The 20654-nt window shown below is 35.6% G+C and overlaps 2 protein-coding genes and 1 long non-coding RNA gene across 3 annotated transcripts in view; 1 reads left to right on the forward strand and 2 right to left on the reverse strand.

Moving 5' to 3' along the window:
* The first annotated feature begins 496 nt into the window (after positions 1 to 496).
* LOC113113023 (leucine-rich repeat-containing protein 24-like) lies at positions 497 to 14632 on the forward strand. Its single transcript, XM_026279128.1, has 5 exons — positions 497 to 881; positions 9436 to 9608; positions 11226 to 11504; positions 12468 to 12636; positions 13467 to 14632. Exons 1-5 carry the CDS (start codon positions 743 to 745, stop codon positions 14630 to 14632), a joined length of 1926 nt encoding a protein of 641 aa, XP_026134913.1. The 5' UTR covers positions 497 to 742.
* Positions 14633 to 17827: 3195 nt separating this feature from the next.
* On the reverse strand, positions 17828 to 19245 carry LOC113113120 (uncharacterized). The gene is made up of 3 exons (XR_003293541.1): positions 19208 to 19245; positions 18623 to 18703; positions 17828 to 18483 (listed from the first exon to the last, which is right to left on the reverse strand). It is a non-coding gene; the product is annotated as an uncharacterized LOC113113120 (long non-coding RNA).
* A 348-nt stretch (positions 19246 to 19593) lies between these two features.
* Positions 19594 to 20654, reverse strand: part of LOC113040159 (uncharacterized) — a 20632-nt gene continuing 19571 nt past the window's right edge. Inside the window, exons 8-11 of the mRNA XM_026198449.1 lie at positions 20388 to 20652; positions 19973 to 20293; positions 19793 to 19820; positions 19594 to 19633 (exon numbers count right to left, since the gene is read on the reverse strand). Coding sequence (XP_026054234.1) covers positions 19594 to 19633; positions 19793 to 19820; positions 19973 to 20293; positions 20388 to 20652 — 654 coding nt within the window. The remainder of the gene's footprint in view (positions 19634 to 19792; positions 19821 to 19972; positions 20294 to 20387; positions 20653 to 20654) is intronic.

Here is a 20654-nt window from a genome sequence, read left to right on the forward strand (position 1 = left end):
GAAAAGGTGTCAGTGAGTAACTGGTGAACAAAATACAACGTTTCAAGTGCTACAGAAAAAAAGAAAAAGAAAAAAAAAATTGAAAGAAAGAACAACAACAGAAACACAAATAACTTTTTAGAAAAAAAAACGTACAAAGCAAGTGAATTGTAGATTAATAATAATAATAATAATAATAATAATTAATAATATATATATATATATATATATATATATATATATATATATATATATATATATATATATATATATATATATATATATATTCGTCAGTTATAATCAAGAACAGTATTATTATTTTTTTTTTTTTATTATTATTTCAATTACATTAACATGTTTACGCCGTACAAGGCCACTAATCTGACTTGAAAGAAAACACGCTGAACGAACGATTCAAGGATAATGCGAGTCTTACCTTACGAATCAGCAAACAATAGAGAGACAGAGAGAGAGAGAGAGGGAGAGGGAGAGTGAGAGAGAAAGAGAGAGAGAGAGAGAGAGAGAGAGAGAGACGACTCAGCTGAGCTCATAGGAAGCAGGGAATCGGAGAAAGCTTCTTATCCTATTTTACAGGGGAACCAAACGTGTTTTGGTTCGTTAGACTCGTATCGGTAAGAGCTTCAGGCTCGGCTGATATTGATTTGGTATTTTTGTGCGGTATGTGATGTGACAGAGGTATATTCCAGCATCGCTGCTGTGAGGATGGCAGGACGGAGCGGTGGCCTTTCGGATCGCAGCTTAAATGCCGCTTTGTTCGCCGTCCAGAAGTGGATTGATATTTCATTCATGTGCATCTGAATTCAGTCTGTATAAAGACCACGAGCGCAGCTCTTCAGCACCGCACACAGCACACAGCACCGCACCGAGTCCAAGGACTAGAGGTAAGATCCTCTATCTGTATTATTCCTATAGGTACACATGCATCCTGACACTTTTAAAACACTTTTGTCTAATTGAATTCACGACACGTGCACTTCTGTTTCTCCTCATGCTTTCAAAACAGTGTGTATTTCTACCTGCAACAAACTGAAGTAAATGCACTCACTGCGTCTATTGTTTTGATTCATCACTTTTAATATGTCTCTCATATTGAACATTTTACTATGTTGTGCAGTACTGTAAAATCAGCATAATTAAGGCCATTCAGTGCAGTGAACATCCATCCACACGGAGAAGGAGACAAGGAAAGCATTTGCTTGATGTGTAATATGGTATGAGTTCTTCAGATCTAACGCTTGTTTATTTGATGTCATAAGTAAGAATAATTTTGTACTAATTTGGAAAAGATTCAAGAAAACAAAGAGCAACATATTCCACAAACGAAGCATTCAAGTCTTTCTTATTGTGTGTTTTGATGTTCCTTCCTACCTAGCATTGGTAAGGGCTTAGTGCTAACTCACTAGCATATATACAATGCCAGTTTGAGTGCATGCAATGCAATATGTCTGTTGTTTTGCAACAGACGCCACTGTCAGACTCTGAATATGACAAGCACAAAGGAAATCCATGTGTCAGAAATTTGTCATGGAACTGGAAAATGAAATGATAACAAACTGCCTAATTTAGAGATAGACTGATTTATCTGCCTGGACAGAAAATTTTGGTCAAACCACCAACTTGTTCTGCACTGTTCATGCTTTGAGCTAACATTGCATATATATATATATATATATATATATGTGTGTGTGTGTGTGTGTGTGTGTGTGTGTGTGTGTGTGTGTGTGTGTGTTTAAAATTACATTTAATTACATAAATAAAAATTGGTGTATAAACTATTTGTTTTATTTACTACTGAAATAAGTAACTACTTGTTATTTATATATATATATATATATATATATATATATATATATATATATATATATATATATATATATAAATAACAAGTAGTTACTTATATATATATATGCATGCTCTGGATCAGTATTAGCATGAGCTACTTCTGTGTACTGCAATTTAATACTGAATTTATTTTGAGCAAGTGTTTTGAAAATATGCTGTGGATTGTAGGTAATATTGTTTAAAAGGCATATTAGATGATGAGATGCAGTTTCCTTCTGGTTCTTCAGACAGCTATTAATGGCATTGAGCTCAGAGCCGGAAACTGAGCTACAGGTGATTCAGTGATGACGCTGGGCTCTTTTTCAGGCTTGTCTGACTGGACTGACTGAAAGCTGAAAGTCCAGTATTGAAGCACCCAGTGTCACACGCACATGAGCGTGCAGTGAATAACAGAGCAGCAATCGATACAATCAGCTAGTGAGGCACTGCACACGTGTGGATCCTTGTAATGCTACAACACCCAACATGTATGAAGAACTTTGCGTGGGACCCTGAAATATAGTGTGTGTTGATATATTTAGCAATAAATGAAGCTTATTTTAGATCTATTAAAGCATTACTACATTATTTTCTTGCCAATTAATTAGGTCTGTGCCAGTTCTTGTTACTGTAATGCCAAATAAATGTAATAAAAAAATGGGGGGAAAATACAATAATAATAATAATAATAATACATTATGCAATTATTTTGTTTTTAATTTAGTGCTGATTAAAAAAACTGCAGTTTGCTTTCCTCCTACACAGAAAAAAAAATAGCAGTAATGAGAATCTAATTCATTTAATCTTTCTTTATTACTGTTCTCATTACTGTAGAACAAATAAGCCTCATTTTTTTATAACTGTAATGCAAAAAATAAAAATACTGTATTACAGTATTGAGAATCATTATACAGAATGAGAATAACAAAGCACAATGTCTGGATACATTAGGGTAATGATAATTTCAGAGGAAATGTGCTTAATTTAATAATTAATTTTATTTACCAATTTACCAATTTAATTACCAATTACCAATTTAATACTCATAAAAATAATCATACAATATCAGATAAATAGGGGTCAGATAATTTTGGGGTATTTTATCTTATTTTTTAAATAAAATTTTAGGGTCATTACAGTATTACAACATTATTTTGACATTAAGTTGTCTATATTTCTCTCTCTTTGTTCTTATTACTGTAATGCAAATAAGTCTTATTTTTATGATTGCAATGCAAAACAATTCAATTGTTTTTTCAATTGTTTTTGACAATTCAATTGTCTATATATATATATATATATATATATATATATATATATGATAATAATTTTACTACATTGTGTAATAATGTTTTTTGCACTGCCTTTAATTTGTGCAGATAAAAAAATTAAAATCTGTTACTGCAATTTGTTTTGTACGACGGAAATACTGTATTACAGTCACAAGAATCTAATGTGAGTCATTAAAAAGAATAATGAGAATTACATATAAAAAACAACGCCTAGATGTATCATGGTAATGAGAATTTCACGGGAAATGTGCTTAGTTTAAGATTCATGAAAATAATGCCACAATGCCAAATGGGCTTTATTTCCTGTATGCAAAAATATTATTTCTCATGACTTTGGGTTTAGATGCAAACTGGACCTGTTTTCATGAGATTCTATCTCAGGGTCCTACCGATGATTTGCATCTTAAAACTTTTTTAAAATCACTGGACAGTGTTGCTCACACACACACACACACACACACACACACACACACACACACACACACACACACACACACACACACACACACACATATATTGATCTGTGCTTAGAGACCAGAAAAATCAATCAGAGCAAACCGCATCTGAACACGCTACTGCGATTAAATAATAAGGAGATGTGTCTATTCATTTGGACCATCCAAAATTCAGAGCCTCTGGGTAAATTGGTGACGTGCCAGCAAACGCTACAGAAATGCACAGCCCTTGAATTGATTCAGAGACAGTAGGTGAGGGTTTGGCGGCTCGCTGGGACTCTGTGAGTTCACTTCTGATGAGAAATGATAAAAGACTATGGGGTGGAAGTGTGTTTGCATCTCTGATTACTGCCCTCGTCTGCTATGATTACCAAACACACAATCACAGAGAAACAAGACTCAGGTGACATAGCATAGCATAACAGTTTACATCCTTTTGTGTCTCAACACACACACAGACACACACACACACACACACACACACAAACAAACCCAAAGTTCTAAAATGACAAAATTGCACCACAAAAGTACTACATTACTACATTACTATTACTTCTCTTGCATTTTCCGCATCATGTAGCCTACATATATTACTGATGCTTATGGCATATTTGACTCAAGGCAAATGAAAATTGGCCCATTCCAAGCATTTAATGAATGTATTTCTTTCTTTCTTTCTCCTTGTTCACTTTTTCCCCTCTATTAATCTCACTAGTCCTTTGTTTCTTTGTCTCAGTCTTGTTCCTGAGTGCTGAACACTGCTCTCGCTCGTAATATTGCCTGCAGGCCTTGCCTTCAGAATCCAAGCCCTGTGCTATTGTTTCCATGACAACATTGGAGGCACGGCCGGAGGGCATCACTGTCTGTTTGCTCTCTCACTCACACTTTCTCTTTTTTTGTCTGTTTCTGACACGCTGAATCTGATTACTTCATATGTTCTTATTTAGACTCAGTTTCACTCGTTTAGAGATGTGCAAGTGCAGGGTGATGCTGATGAATGCTCGTGTCAGGTGACTCGATAGGTGTGATTTGTATTGATGATATAGGTCAGTCCCAACACTCGAAGCTGTCAGTTTAAATTTAAACTGAATGAAAAATTGTGATATTCCTTTAAAAGAAATAGCAGTAGTATTTCTTATTATTATTCATATTTATTACTACCATTATAATAATAATTATCATTATTGATAACAACAATTAGTAATATTCATTAAAATAATATCACAATGCAAAACACGATTTATTGGTCTTAAAATGAAATAGGATAAAAAAAATATTCTTAATTTTATTTCTTGTTTTTTCTCCTTTTCATATTGTTGTATAATGCAATTTTATTAACAATTAGTTGTCTTTTGGTTTTCTGGTGAAATATGATTTGACCATGTTTTTGGGATTAATTCTTAGATTTACTATGAAAAGGGAGGAGAGACAACTAACAGATCTACAGTTTGCATTCAATTGTCCTTCACTGAGCTCACATTTTCCTATTCAGACATTTAAAGTACAGCTTTCCTAGCACAAAGGACAGTCGTCTGTCTAAACGCTGTCGTTCAGGGCCAGAGTCCTGAAAGAAGTGCCTTTTCACGAATCACTCATTACACGGTTACATACAGCACTGTAGATGTTAAACCCTCCAAGGTGCTCTCAGACAAGAGCAAACAAAGCACTGCCTGCTCACAGAATCAGACATCCCTCCATTCAGCATCACTACAAACTATAAACCAGAGAGTATTAGTCAGACCTGTACAGGCCTTATAGCTCATCCAGAGGACACTGAATTATAACCAGGCTCATGACTGGAGAAAATATCTCTAAAGCAACCTGACATTCTTGCTGTTCATCATCTAGAAAAGCCCTACAGAAGCTGTCTGGTGAAGAATGACACTCTTTTGCTTTTCTAGTTTGAAGTTGTTTGAGAAACTGATGGGCTGAATTTGTTGCAAAACAGTGTGAATCACAGAAACTCTTTTTCACTCAAAATGACTTTTTAAGTGAGCCTAAAATCAGAGAAATCATCCCGCTCGCTGTGTTTAACCGTTCACTGGAGGGAAGGATCAATGAATAATTATATAAGTAATGGCTTCTCAAAGCATCATGAATCAAGTGGCTTTGGAAGACTTGAAATATTGCACACAAGTCATCTGGATTACTTTTAGGACACTTTTTTTGGTGCTTTTTGTCTTTTATGAAGCTTGAAAGATAACATTTCTCCATGTGTGTTCCACATAAGAAATAAAGTTTGCAAGTATTTTTAAATTAGACTTTTTATTTTATGTTTATTAATTAATTAATTATTTAGTATTAAATTATTATTTTGTTGTGTGAAGTTTTTGTTTATTTTTGTTTAAGCATTTATTTATTTATTTATTTATTTATTTATGCATTCATTCATTCATTCATTCTTTCTTTCATTCATTCATACATTTTATTTTCTAAATCCCCCACTAGAGGCAAGATTTATGTTGCTTGCATAATAATAATAATAATAATAATAAACTAATTTATTCATACTTTTTATTTTTTTATTGTATTTTATGTTTTTCAAGTCAATAATTTATTTATTAATTAATTCATACATTTTATTTTATTATCTTGTTTTATTAGATTTCATATTGTTTTATTTTATTTTTAAATCCTCTACTAAAAGCAAGATTTACGTTGCTTGCAAATAATAAAAATAATACTAATAATAATTGCCAAATTACTTACCCATTAATTAATGAATTCATCCTTACATATTATTTTCTATTATATTTATATTACTTTATTATTTTCTTCTTATTATTATTTTTATTTTCTACTAAATGAAAGATTATATGTTGCATGCATTTAAAAAATAAAAATAAATAAAATTAGTCAAATTAACTGTATCAATGGAGAAAAGTCCTTTTTTCCCCACATGGCGTATCCTAACAGTCCAACCTTGACATCTTCGATGTCACAAATTATTTATTTTTCCATACTCTAACCACCTATGGTATTTAATTCCCATTTTTCATGATTCAATTTATTTTAGATTTGAATGCAGTCTCTGGCTCCATTTTTATCTCATTGAATATCCTGTTTCATGTTGGTCTGTCTGTCTATCCATCTGTCTGAGATATGAAATATGTTGAAACTTCAAAACCCATCCATCATTCCTCTATTTTCCATTCTCAACACACTCTGCTGTTCTTGGAGGGAAATGCAGTGTATTCCAAGCACAAGGTCTCACAATAAAACAATGTGGAGCTTCTAAATATTAAACTCTCTAGATGTTCCCTGTGCTTTTAAAGGATCTCATCTTGCAAAATCACTTCAGAACCCAGACGCACAAGTAAGAGAGCGCCGTATCTCACAGAACATCGCCTTTTCAACACTTCACAGCTGCTTCCTTTGGCTTGCAGATGTTTGTGAGGCGACACACGTAGCAAAAGAAAGACGCTGAAAGCTAAACTCATTCAGAATGAATATCCATTGTGATTTCCATTCTCTTTCTCCAGCGACAGGAGAATAGCGTTTGAGTGCAGGACAGTGGACTTGAATAGACTGTCATTTCTCTACTGATGTTTATCCTGTCTTTCTCCTTCATGCTGTGAGCAGATAAAAAGGCTTATGTGGGTCATGTTGCATTAATCGAGCTCGCTGTCCTCTCAAATACTCTCTAAATTAAGCAACAGGCATAAAATATTCACATTTGCTCATGGTTCATCACTCAGTGACACATTTAAGCAAAGAACAGCCCAAATGTATCACATCAACATCGAAGCCAAATGAAACAATTCTTTCTTATCTGTCCCCACGGAGACAATCTTTCTTTCTTTGTGCAATATTATGTCTTTTTTTGCTAAATGAGATGTCGTTTCATATTAAAAGTTTGAACATTGTTTAGGAGCTCTAGATGCATTCGTTTCAGAGCTCGTATCTTAAAGCTGCATTTCCAAATCACCTCATGTTGCGTTTGATCTTTGGACCTCTAAATCTTCTTCAGTCACTGCCCTGTATCTGAGGCGTCTGTGAGTCTCTACGCTCTGATACAGATGACCTAGAACCACTCCGTATCGATCCGTTCTGTGAGACTTCTCAGGGTTTGAATGAGGCTCTGACTCTCTCTCTGAATTTGATCTAGAACACAGCAGCTAAAGAAAGAAAGAGTTGTAGTTGTAGTTTCAGAAAAGCACATAGGATGTTTTGCTGGCAGGTACAGAGAGGTAAACATTTTCCTGACTGGCTTTTCCTTGTTTTCCAATGGCTCAGTGGTAGACCATTGCGTTAGCGTTGCAAAAGGTTGTGGGTTCAATTCCCAGGGAACACATGTTAGGTAAAAAATGTTAACCTGAATGCACTGTAAGTTTCTTTGGATAAAAGGGTCTGCTAAATGCATTAATTTAATTAAAACTCAGGTTTGAAACACATTTTATGTTTCCAGCAACAAGTAATTTGACTGTCCACACTGAAAATGTTACACAGCAACAAAATCACAGTGAATCAGAGCATATTTGATATTCAGATGTCATTGTAAGCAGTTTGTTATGTAATATTATGTATTTGATTTATTTATTTAAAATGTTTTTATACAACACATATATTATATAAAGGTTTAAAATTAATAAAATAAAAATAATTAATAAAAAAGTATTAGTTAAGTAAAATGATAAAAAATCTAACAAATGCATCTGCTTATACAGTATTTCTGATGTTTTTTACATTTTACTTCAAAGTATTCATTTTTATAATTATTTTTCAAAGAATATTTTTCAAAGAATTTAGGAAAAAGTGTCAGTGTTTTCAAAAAAATATTAATCTGCACACTTATTTTCAACATTGCTAATAATAAGAAGTATTTCTTGAGTAAATCAGCATATTAAAATGATTTCTGTGACACTGAAGACTGGAGGAATGATGCTGAAAATTCAGCTTTGAATCACAGGAGTAAATTACATTTCAAAATAAATTCAAAAGAAAAATAGTGCTTTTAAATTGTAATAATATTTCACAATTTTACAGTTTTACTGTATTTTGATCAAGCTTTAATGAGCTTAAGAGAAATAAATGTGTACAGACTATTAAATATCCAGGATTTAATATGTAATTTTATTATGAACAAAAACTAGCAAAAAATATCATAATATATGAATCTTAGGTGTTATATAATGTACAGAATGTGTATTAATATATACACCCAGGTAGATTTTCTAACATTTCTAGCAGTACATACAGTTATACAGTCCAGCCCTGAAGTACATCTTCTCCAGTACGCTGTAAATCTGGGACCAGGGGGCCAAAATACACGTCTTTGTTCATAACTCTAATAATCCATGTCTTAATGAAAAGCTGGGGATTTGTGCTGGATGAGGCGAGTGGAGCAGGCTGAGGGTTTGATCTGCTCTCCCTGGAGAAGCGTGTAGAGCGCGCCGGTCAGTGTTTGGTGTTGTATTTCATACTCTCTCAACACAGAAGACACATGCTGGAGGCAGCGATCATGTGCACCTCAAGCCTAATGTTTAATTAACCGAAGCTCACCACAGATTCTTCCTAAGAGACAGTTCAGTAGGGACCAGCAGGCAGGAGCTAGAGCTATCCATCTTTCAGACATTATTTTCTCTCCTTATATGTTGATTCTACGCTTACTTCCCTCTCTGCTCGACAGGATTCAATTTTCCGATCCACTTGAGCATGATTCTCATGCATTACAGATACGATTAGCTCACACGTGCATGTGCTCTTTAACAACTAGCTGTCTATTTGGTCTCTCTCTCTTTCTCTTTTGGACAATTGTTCTGCTTGTTTAACTTCAATCCGTTTCTCTCTTTCCTCTTGTCTCTTTCCTCTCTTTGCCCTAGTGTTGCCGCCTCTTTTCTATAATTCCCTCTTTCCTGTTTTCCCAGTTCTTTCTGAGATGAATCCTCCTCAGCTCTCTGCGGTGCTGGTGCTGATGTTGGCCCAGATGTGCGCGTCTTCTATTGGTTGTCCTTCTGGGTGCCGCTGCTATAGTTTGACTGTCGAATGTGGATCCATTGGGCTCAAAGAGATCCCTCAGGGCATCACACACGGGACACAGGTCAGTCGCACAAATGATTGTGGATCTTTGTAGGTCCTTTATTTTCAAAATACTGTATTGGGGACAAACATGTCCCTTGACATGTCCCAACTCATAGAAAAAAAAAACTATGAAATCAAAAAAAAATAGAATCTGTAAGGTTCTGTATTAGCATATTTGGTATAAAATAGAATATTCAACATTAATGGAATCTTTTAATTCCACAAAAGTTTCATAGTGCGAAAAAAAAGTTATTTAGATTTTTAAAATGTTCTTCATACTAAGAAAAATTTGAAACTCAAATGAAAACTTTCACTGAAAGTTTATTTAGAAGTAAAAATTGGTTCTTCCTTGGCATCCTTGTGAAAACCTCTTTTGAAAACTTTAATTTTAAGAGTGAAAGGCATCATTTTATAACCTAGCCATTTATTATATTTTGCAGTGTACATGCATAAACAAATATTTTAATGAAAAAGCAATTAATAATGTAAATAATTATATTTTTAATAAACATTAAAATAATTAGAATACATTTTTGTGTGTGGTTTTTGGTATAATAATAATATAATTTTTGAATTCTTTTTATTGAAATAAATAAATAATAATATTTCCTATTAATATTCTAATAATCAGAATATATATAACAACTATAAATACCAGAAAAATTATAAATATAATATTTATTTATTGTTTTTTGAGCAGCATGATCAGTCATAATGTTAAAATGTTTAAAAATTATTTTGCTTTTATGTGAGAAAACTTCAAACTTCAACAATGATTTATCAGGTTATCATAAAGTTGACATACATTTTGTTCATATTGTGCATGATGATTAATCAGTGTTTCTTTATATACATTCAGTTCTTTACAAACTTTTGAAAACAAAATGAGAATGAAAACATTACATTAAATCACACTAGGTCACATCTGATCTCTGCCATATATAAGAGAGGGATATTTGTACTACTTTTGCAATTTTGTATCACGGTCATCCGGTCACCCTAAATGATAAATTATGTCTCCTTTTATTTGTATCTACACCTTGACCCATAACACAGCAAACCTGAGATTAAAACTCTAGATCATGACTCCAGATAGTGCTGGGAATCATTCACTACATCAGTGACTCATGGCCAGCGTCACCCGGTGGACCCTGTATGCATTTCTCTATCTGCTCCAGTCAAATCATTAACATTACTGCAGCTCGTGAATATTCATGAGCTGTCTCACATGAATTGCTCAATTAACTTTGTAACCTATGCTTCACAAGAAATTTGCTTCGGCTCGACCCGTGATCACAGTCAATAGCTTGATAGAAATCAATTAGAAAATGAATCAGTGTTATATGCTGCATCATTAATATAGTTAAATGAGCGAAGACAGGCCTTTTTTGCTCTTGTGAAAGCCCATTAATGCCTTTCTGTTGCTGCTAATTGACTTGTTTGCGTGTTAAAGGCTCGAAGATAGTCTGCCCAGAATTGACTAACTATCTATTTAACTAGCTATTTTAAAGCTATCTGTAAGAAATCCTCTCTGCTTCAAATTCTTTTATGGTGGTTTATAAAGTTAGCCACATCAGTCACTCTCTCTTTTGTTAGTGTACTAATGTTTTGCCCGTGCACTCTGCGTCCTGTCCAGACCATCTTTCTACAGGACAATGCTATTGGACAGATCCGTCAGCAGGATCTATCTGATCTCGGCCAGCTGCACTACCTCTACCTGCAGAATAACAGCATCTCCACGCTGGAGGCCGGGGCCTTCAGAAACCTGGGCCTGCTCCTGGAGCTCGCGCTTAACGGAAACCGCATCCACCTGATCACAGCTGACGTGTTCCGCGGTCTGGACCACCTGCGCATCCTCTACCTCGCAGGAAACCAGATCACCCGACTGGAGGACTACACCTTCCGGGGACTGCAGGTAGAAGGACCGTCTGCACCATTCTGACTTTCAAAATATACATTTCCAATTTGTTTTACTTTCCCAAAAAGGTTATAGGAGCATTGAAGGCAGCTTAGGATCAGACTTCCCAAAGCGATTAAGAAGCTGATCAATCAGAGCACCACTAGGCCTAGTTATTAGGAATACTTTTAACTTTAAGTTTAGCTTAGCTTAACTGTCGAGATAAAACTCCCCAAGTTCGTTGCATAGACTGAAACCAAAAATTTCATCCAAATCTGCCACCTTGCACAAACTTCCACCAATATTTACCCTTGTTTCACCATTATGTCTGTTTCTGTATATTTTGTCAAGTCTTCATATTTTAGCTTGCATGTCCAATACCATGATAATGCTTGATAATACCATGATAATTAGTCAAAATCGCAAATGATAACGCTTGATAATACCATGATAATTAGTCAAAATCAATTAAAACAATAACCTTTTATCCTTAAATTGCCCCAGATGCTCACTATTGGTTGCCTGGGGTTTGCAAATACATAGGTTGACATTTTATTTGGACTGAATGCAATATATCACAAGATTTTAAGAACTTAATTTAATGGACCTTTTCAGTTATTAACATCGTAAATCATAATATATATATATATATATATATATATATATATATATATATATATATATATATATATATACACACACATAGCATGTTGCTGATGCAATATTGCTGTTTCATTTTTTTTTTTTTTTTTTTTTTTGGGATGTTCTATACACTTGCAAAACCTTTACATAATGTTTCGGCAAAAAATGCACATTTCATGAGAGTAGAAGAGAAATGGAAATGAAAGAAAAGCAATACAAAAACTTATAAAAGGGCTAAATTAATAGTTTTATTTGATGGAGACAGAGAACTGAAAATAGATGAGTCTGCATTATGCTAGATTGCTTTTATGATGCCACATTCACGCTTGTTGATTGCAGCGGTTGCAGGAGCTGCATCTGCAGGAGAATTCAGTGGAGGTGTTGGGAGATCAAGCTCTGGTGGGTCTGTCCTCTCTGGCTCTTCTGGACCTGAGCAGGAACAACCTGAGGACCCTGAGCCCCGCTTCACTCAAACCCCTCGTCAGCCTGCAAGTGCTGAGGGTCACAGGTAAGAAAAAGATTCACAATGCCAAAAAAAATAAAAATAATAATAACTGAAATCACACCTTACACCTTTAAAAAATTAAATAAGAATTAGTACTTTTATTCAGCAAGGACACATTAAACTGATAGAAAATATCAGAGTGATTTCTGAAGGATCATTTGACACTGAAGACTGGAATAATAATGCTAAAAATGAATAAATAATTTACATTTTGAAATACATTTAAATAGAAAACATTTATGTAAAATTTTAATTAAATTTCAGAATATTGCTGTTTTTTTATTATAAATAATTCAACCAACTATAAGAGACTTCTTTCAGAAACCTTTTGCCAAAAATTAAATGCTAGTGTAGGTGTAATATCTATAAATCTAGTTTGTTTCTCCTATGTTCAGCAACTAGAGACTTTTAACTAAAAGAGGTTTTTCTCTCAATTTGTTCCAAACCTGTATGACTTTCTTTCTTCTGCAGAACAAAAAGATATTCTGTCAGTAAAGTCTAATATTGTACATGATTGTTTTGAGCAAATAATGACTTAATTTTCATAATTGCATGAACTGTCCCTTTAAGTTATGTGCTGCTTAGATTTTTCTAAGGTGAGATTGTCCGATGAATATCAATTAAGTAATGTTTCCATTAGTAGCTCTACCCAGTTAAGTAAATTAATGAATATTCATGATCCTATCCTTCACTCTAATTCAGTCCTGTGGTGTTGTATGAGTTGCATGTCCTGCAAACGTACCATAGTGATATTTACATTTGTTAAAATATTTTTACTCAACAGTATTTTGGATAAATATTTAATAATGCTTATATTGAATTCGCTCTTACAGATAACCCGTGGCGCTGCGACTGCGCTCTGCACTGGCTGCGCGGCTGGATAAATGAAGAGGGTCAGAGGTTATTAAGCTCAGCTGAGCGCCGGATGCTGTGCACCGAACCTCCGCGTCTCTCCCATCTCAGTCTGGTCGAGGTTCCTGCGAACAGCCTTGTTTGCATCCCGCCCGTAGTGCAACTGGAGCCCAGCCACCTGACGGTTCGTTTGGGGGAGAGTTTACGTGTATCCTGCCAGGCATCCGGATACCCACAGCCACAAGTCACCTGGAGGAAAGCGTCCCACGGAAAAGCCCAGCTGTCTCCAAGAGGTCTGGTGCAAGAGGTCGGGATGGATGGAGACACCAAGACTGGTGGGAGGTTGGTAACGGCCAGGCCTGGTGGAAAAGGAGGGCCGGCGAGTCGTGGCCCGATCCGAGGAGGAACCGACGATGGAGGCGACCGGGAAAGCTTCGATCCTGATACAGGAAGCGGGATGCTGTTTCTCAGCAACATCACGGTGGCTCATGCTGGACGCTATGAATGCGAAGCCTGGAATCCCGGCGGAGTGGCTCGGGTGACTTTTCACCTGTCAGTAAACGTGTCTTTGTCTTCGTCCCGTTCAGAAATCTGGCCTCGACTGCATTCCTCATCTTACTATCACCCTTCCTCGGTGGACGTGAGTCAGGAGCCGCTTTATGAACTTGAAAGCATGGACTTCAATGCGCTGGGAACCGCGACCCAGACTGCCATCGCTGTGGGAATTTCTCTTTTGGCGTTGACGGCATTGTTGCTTCTCTGCATGATTTACAGTCGCCACCGCCAACGGCAGAAAGAGGAAGATGGATATGGTGCCAGCAAAGAGGAAAGCATCCTCTATGTCAACGACTACTCAGACGGTCCCACCACGTTCGCTCAACTTGAAGAGTACCGAGATGAACGTGGCCACGAGATGTATGTGTTAAACCGCGCCAGACCTGTGCTGCCTTCTCCGCAGTCCTGCAACCAGCAGGGGTTGACGCTAAAAGCCAGTGAGTGCATGCTGTCCCCAGAACGGGCACCAGGGATCGGACCCCGCAGGCCTCCTGCAGAAGGAGGTGAAGGACCTCCGCTTGATCCCGAAGGGTTGTTCATGAACCAAAGCTTGCTGTTTGACACACAGATCGCTTATGAGATCCACTGCTAAACTGGATCCCTGGATAGACTTACAGGTTCTTGCCATTGGATGTTATCCTGCTGGATTTCCTTTTGTTCTCAGAGCACAAATGTATTTTTGGTGAAAAGCATTGAACGTAAAACAGACTTAAAAAGCGGCAGTGTGTAGTTTCGGTGTCACCAAATGGATTTGCAAAAATGTTGTCCGATTGGTACCCAAAGTTATGTCAGTGGTTGAGTCAGTATTGCTACAAAAGAAAAAACTATTTTTGATTCCCCAAAAGAGCCTGTCAGTGAACGGTTTTATGAAAAAAAAAAGTTTTTTCTTGGTGTGAAGAAGATTCTGATAATATAAAGAACCTTATTCACCATTTTGTACGATGGAAAGATTCACTCTTTAAAAAAGGTACATTTGTTGCATCTATGGTTCCATTAAGACCCTTTAACAATCATTCCACAAAAGTTTCTTTATAGTGGAAAATGTTTCTTTAGATTATTAACATTTTCTTCACACAAAGAAAAAAACAAATTTGAGAATTGTTAACTGAAAGTTCTTTGGGGAACCAAAAGTGTTTCTTCAATTGCATTGCTACAAAAACACCTTTGGGAACCTTTATTTTCTAAGCGTGTATATTGTGAAGCCCAAATGAACAGAGAAATTAAAAAAAAAAAAATTAAATCAGTGTTTATTTTCTTTGGGAAATTATTATGAATGATTACATATAATCGTCTCTGGGATTGCACACAGTAGGTTTTAGGGAATAGTTCATCCAAAAATGGTTACGTTTGCATTTTCTGCATGATTGTTTTGTTTTATAGAATCACAAATGATGATTTATTTTTAAGCAGCACAGCTGTTTTCAACATTGATAATAATAAGAAATATTTATTGAACACCAAATCAGCATATTAGAATGATAAAGTATCACGTGACACTAAAGAGTGGAGTAATGATGCTATATTCAAATAGAAAACAGTTATTTTAAATAATAATGTTTCAAGATAGTATGTTTTTACTGGATTGTTTATAAAATGACTGCAGCCATGGTGACATTCTTTAAAAAACATTTTTTTTTTTTTAAACGTACTTTTTTTTAACAACCCAGTATTCATCACTCACTATGACAGATAATGATGATTTATGCTGCGGCCTTTGTTTGGAACAACATCAAGGTGAATAAATGACAGGATTTTCATTTTTGCATGAACTATTCCTTCATTACAACAGTGCTGGTTTTTGCTGAAAGCTTATTCTTATGAAACGAGAGCTGTTACCTTCTTTTAAAGGAAGAGGCTACACGAAACTACCAAAAATAGATATTTTTTGTCTTGTACAGTGAAATGAAGTGATCCAGTCTGAGGTCAGTCTGAGAGTTTGACCTCTTGGACAGAGACTGTGAGGACAGCAGCAAACAGCATTTGTCGGGACGTCCCTGTGTCCAGTGTTAGGTGTCAGACAGTGTGAATAGCTTAATGTCCTTCTTGCAAATGCTGTCTACATATTTCAAGTATCCTTTCTTTCTGGTGCATTCCTGTGTGTATTTATGTGTGGTTGGCAGGCAGCAGAAGAAAATGAAACCTGCTGTATAAACAAGAACCAAAAGCAGATTGAAGGTTTGTTCACTACAGACTTGATACAAATGAAGTAGTTGCATCTATTTCCAGTCTGAGGCTCGTTTGCTCTCCTACTCTTGACCTCTGTTGGAATAACACTGTGAACAAACAAACAGGAATCCACATTCACAGCTAGCTTTTGTAAGTTAATAGATATGCCAGTTTCTTTCATATAACAATATTGTTTTTGAGAGTGTGAGTAATGTTTCCTCTTGGCTTTTTTCCTCTGAAGTGATCACATCAGGGTAAACTGTATAAAAGCATTCATTTCAGCTTGTGGGGAACATCTCAAGATGTAACGCTTCTGCTCAACAATACTACAGTTTATGTATTTCTGTCAAATGTCTATCAAATTACAACCTATTTTATCCAAATAAATGATGCCTTTATTTGAGATTTGTTAGTGTTTTTCAAAGGAAAAAAGTGGAAGTGTGATTGTCAACAGGATTCAAAAGCTGCTTTCGAATCTCTATAAACATTCAGCGTTATTTTAGAATCACTGATATATTACTAGTTTTAACAATTGAGTTAAGAATAATATTTTAGTTTTAATTTTAGTCCAAGTTTTAGTCATTTTGTTGATTTTGTCAATAAGTTTTTGATTATTTGTTTTTACTTAATATTAGTTCTTAGTTATTACTCTGTATAGTTCCCTTTCGAGGAAACATTGAACTGCATCCTCTTGCGGTCGCTATGGGGGAAGTCTTCATTCAGCATGACCAGTGTCTGAAGCATACATCTTAACATATCAATAATATAAGCTATGACGCCATTACCAGTGTGTGACCACAGTATTAAATGGTGCCGGGAGAACTGTTTTGTTTGAATAGTGCATTCTAGTAAGACGTTTAAGAAGTGAGAAGTAAGAAGAAGATCCTTGTCCTCGTTATTTGACACCTGATGAAACACATAATCTTTGCGTCTTTTGTTTGGACAAAGAACGCACACACAATGTCCTTGAGGGGACAATCTGCACGCATTGCGAATGTTTTCCAATGAAAAAGCTCTGCTCTTGTTTGTCTCTTTTTTTAAGGAAAGAGGGACAGCCATCAGCTCCCCACGGTTCAGGACCCATAATTCCCATCACCTGGTAGAGCTGGCATTTAGTCCTCACCATAGTGCTTGGCACGCACTCCCCTCAGCATTGCGGCGTGAGAATACTTTCCTAATAGCGACCCCTAGAGGACGCAGTCCGATGTTCCCTTGAAAGGGAATGTCTCAGGTTACTTAACCATGGTTCCCTGAGAAGGGAACGACACACTGTGTCCTCTCGATGTCTTGCCATGATTCAGACGAAAGCTTCATGTGAAGAATTGAAACAAAGATTATTGTTGTGTTTAGAAACATGCTTCAGACACCAGTCACACTGAAGATGTCCCCAATAGTGACCGCTAGAGAGCACAGTGTCTCGTTCACTTCTAAGGGAAACATGGATAAATACGTAACGTTTTCATTCATTGTTATTTCAGTTTTAATTTGAGTTACTTTAGTACATTTAGTACATTAATTTTAGTTAACTAATAACCCTAAAATGTCATATCATTAACTATCTCTTTATATGTATATATAGGGATAGATAAATGGCATACAATTACACTGAATGAGAGCCATATAGATTTTTTTTAATGTAATAACATTTATAATACATTCACTGGAAAAGCCATTAAATATTTTCTAAACTACAAATGACAGTTTTACAACTAAATCTTACACAATCAACAATAATAATGCTAAGGTATTAAGTAGCTCAAAACACAAAACAGAACAGTTATTTATGCAAAAACAAATACTAAGTAATTAGATTTAAAATGAGCATATTTTTTCAGGTTTCTCTGAAGTGGTCTAACTAATCATTGACCTAAAAGCTGACCTGAACTCATTGTGTCATTCTGTCATGTGGCAAAGATGTTTCAGTTTTGCTTCTCACATTGACTAAGAATAAAAGTAGAACAGCAGAAGAACTTTTACCACTTAACAAAAAATAGGTGACACTTTTAAAGATGTGGCAAAAATCTTAATAGCAAAATAATAATCTGGTGAACCATGACCCACATGCAACACTTAAACTCTAAAATGTGTTCTGAAGGTTCCTCTTTTTCTGTCTCGTGGCGTCCTTTGCAGCTTTAAAAGAAACTGCATGATGTAAAACAGGCGAAGATGCCATTACTGCAGATTGTAATATTCAGAATTTCAATGGCCAGAGATAATGTGTTATTGGTGAAGGTTTAGAGTGCTGTAGATCACTTCAAATTGTTCAGGAGAGTGGCTCTGAAAAAAGAAAGAATGAGATGAATTTCATGAGACCACCACTCGAGTATAAATGGATTGCATCATAGTCTTGCATTAAGAAATATGTTTTTTTTTTTTTTTGTGCATTAGTAGTATCAGCAATGTAATGCTTACTTACAATTGAAACCTGGTTTGGTTCATGTTTTTTTGCTTTCTTGAAGACCACAGTGTCATACGTGACAGCCTTTTGACCTTCTGCCTGCGAAAGCGAGAAAACACAACTTCAGTAACATATTATTTAGATGGAATGAGTGTTAAGTAACAGTGCACAGGCCCGTTAACACCAAGAACGATAGCTATATTAACGTTCACACTCCAATGCACAATAACGGTCTGTTTATTGTAAGTGTGCGCCTGCAGTTAAGGATTGCCAGGTTTGTGGGGGAAAATCCCCCAATTGATAATCAAAAGTAGCCCAATCAAGTTTTCTATTTTCCTATGTTTTCCCTTCTGTTGGGGTCCCTTTCATTGAATTCACGTTTGAGATGGCTTTAACCTGCAGACTAAAAACAACCAGTGCCAACAGCTTAAAATTACCACAATTCCACACTAAAACCACAGACTTGGCAAAACTTGGCTGTCGATGTGTTTTTATCCTTTAGTCAATGCTTGGTTGTCTTTATAGTTGTGGTGTGAACTTCTTTCGTCTTGGTGAGAACGGGTCTTTATTCAGACATGGCCATTTTAAGGCCTAGACACATACCACTGAACAGATGTCTGGTCCTCGTTTGGTCAAAGCCCATCTTAAAACAGGAAGAAATGTATTATAAACCACAAGAAACCTAAAAAGTTCCCCTTTTCAAAATAAAATACAAATCAGAGGGGAAAAAAAGTGATATTCATGGGATTTTTCACAAATGTAATGTGACATTGGTGCGATAAATCTTTTGAAATTGTATTTTGAGGCTTTTAGCAGCAAAATGGTGCATTAATTAAATATATGCGTGTAAGAACTGACTGTGTTTTTGTACAAGCCTCCAGATTACTAAAACCAGCATCAGTAATAAGAAGTGCGGCACAGCAGTATAGAGGAGGAGAAAAATCCAGTCCATCTGGTCAGACGGGTCATTAGGGGAGCACTTGCTGTCCTCATGAATCTTTGCTTGCTGTTTGGTTTTTGCATGTAGAGCTGTTATAAAAAATTAATATATGAATGGGTTAAAAATGTGAATATTATAGTAATTAAGTTGCTTTTTAATCAGGTTAATATTTTTACCTTTAACTAAATATGAGATTATGTTACTGATATCCCTGGCAATCTGACTTGATAAATTTAGGATTTACTTACGGAAATTGACCAGCATCATCACTTTCAGCTGAGATCAGAAGACAAAAAAAGCAAAAATAAATAAATAAAATATTTAAATTAATATTATAAATATAAAGAACACATTTCAAATATAAATAAAGGCATTAAGTCTAATGTAAATGAAAAGAAAAAAATCTTTCAAAGTATAACTGGACTTACACATACTTTTACTTTCATTGTCTCTCTGAACAAGGAGTTGAACAGGAGCCTGCAGATCTCCAGCAGAGCAGTAGTACCAGCCAGAATCAGTGAGTCTCAGTCCAGTCATCAGCACAGTGAAGGATTTTCTCCCATCATCACTGATCTGGACTGATGAATTCTGGGATGTGTTAGTCCTCCCCACTGTGTAACAGCTCTGATCTTTATATCTGCACCACTGTTTGACTTCATTCTTGTATCCAGAACTGTAGAAACACTGAACACTGATATCACCACCTTCATGTCCAGATACACTGCTGTTCACCACAAACACATCAGGAGCTGAACGCAGACAGCAAAAATATTCTATATTAAACAAAATAATGTGGTAGAAATTTGACAAATAATGTTAATGCACCACAAACAATGTATTTACCTTTTTTAACAGTTACATACAAATATTTTCTGTCATCTGGTTCTGCATGATTTCCGATAATAGCACACCAATAATATCCAGAGTCTGAGGATTTCAGATTGTTGAGTTTCACAGTAAAAATACTGTCTGCTGGATAATCAGTAATTGTCCATTTCCCTATAGCATTTGTACTTGCTGTAATTTTGCAATAATTCCAAAAATAACCTTCACACCAGTATTTTGTGTTTTGTTTATACTGATTGTCATACAGACAGGGATTGTAATGCT

Source organism: Carassius auratus, chromosome 2 (assembly GCF_003368295.1).
Source record: "Carassius auratus strain Wakin chromosome 2, ASM336829v1, whole genome shotgun sequence".
NCBI lineage: Eukaryota > Metazoa > Chordata > Actinopteri > Cypriniformes > Cyprinidae > Carassius > Carassius auratus.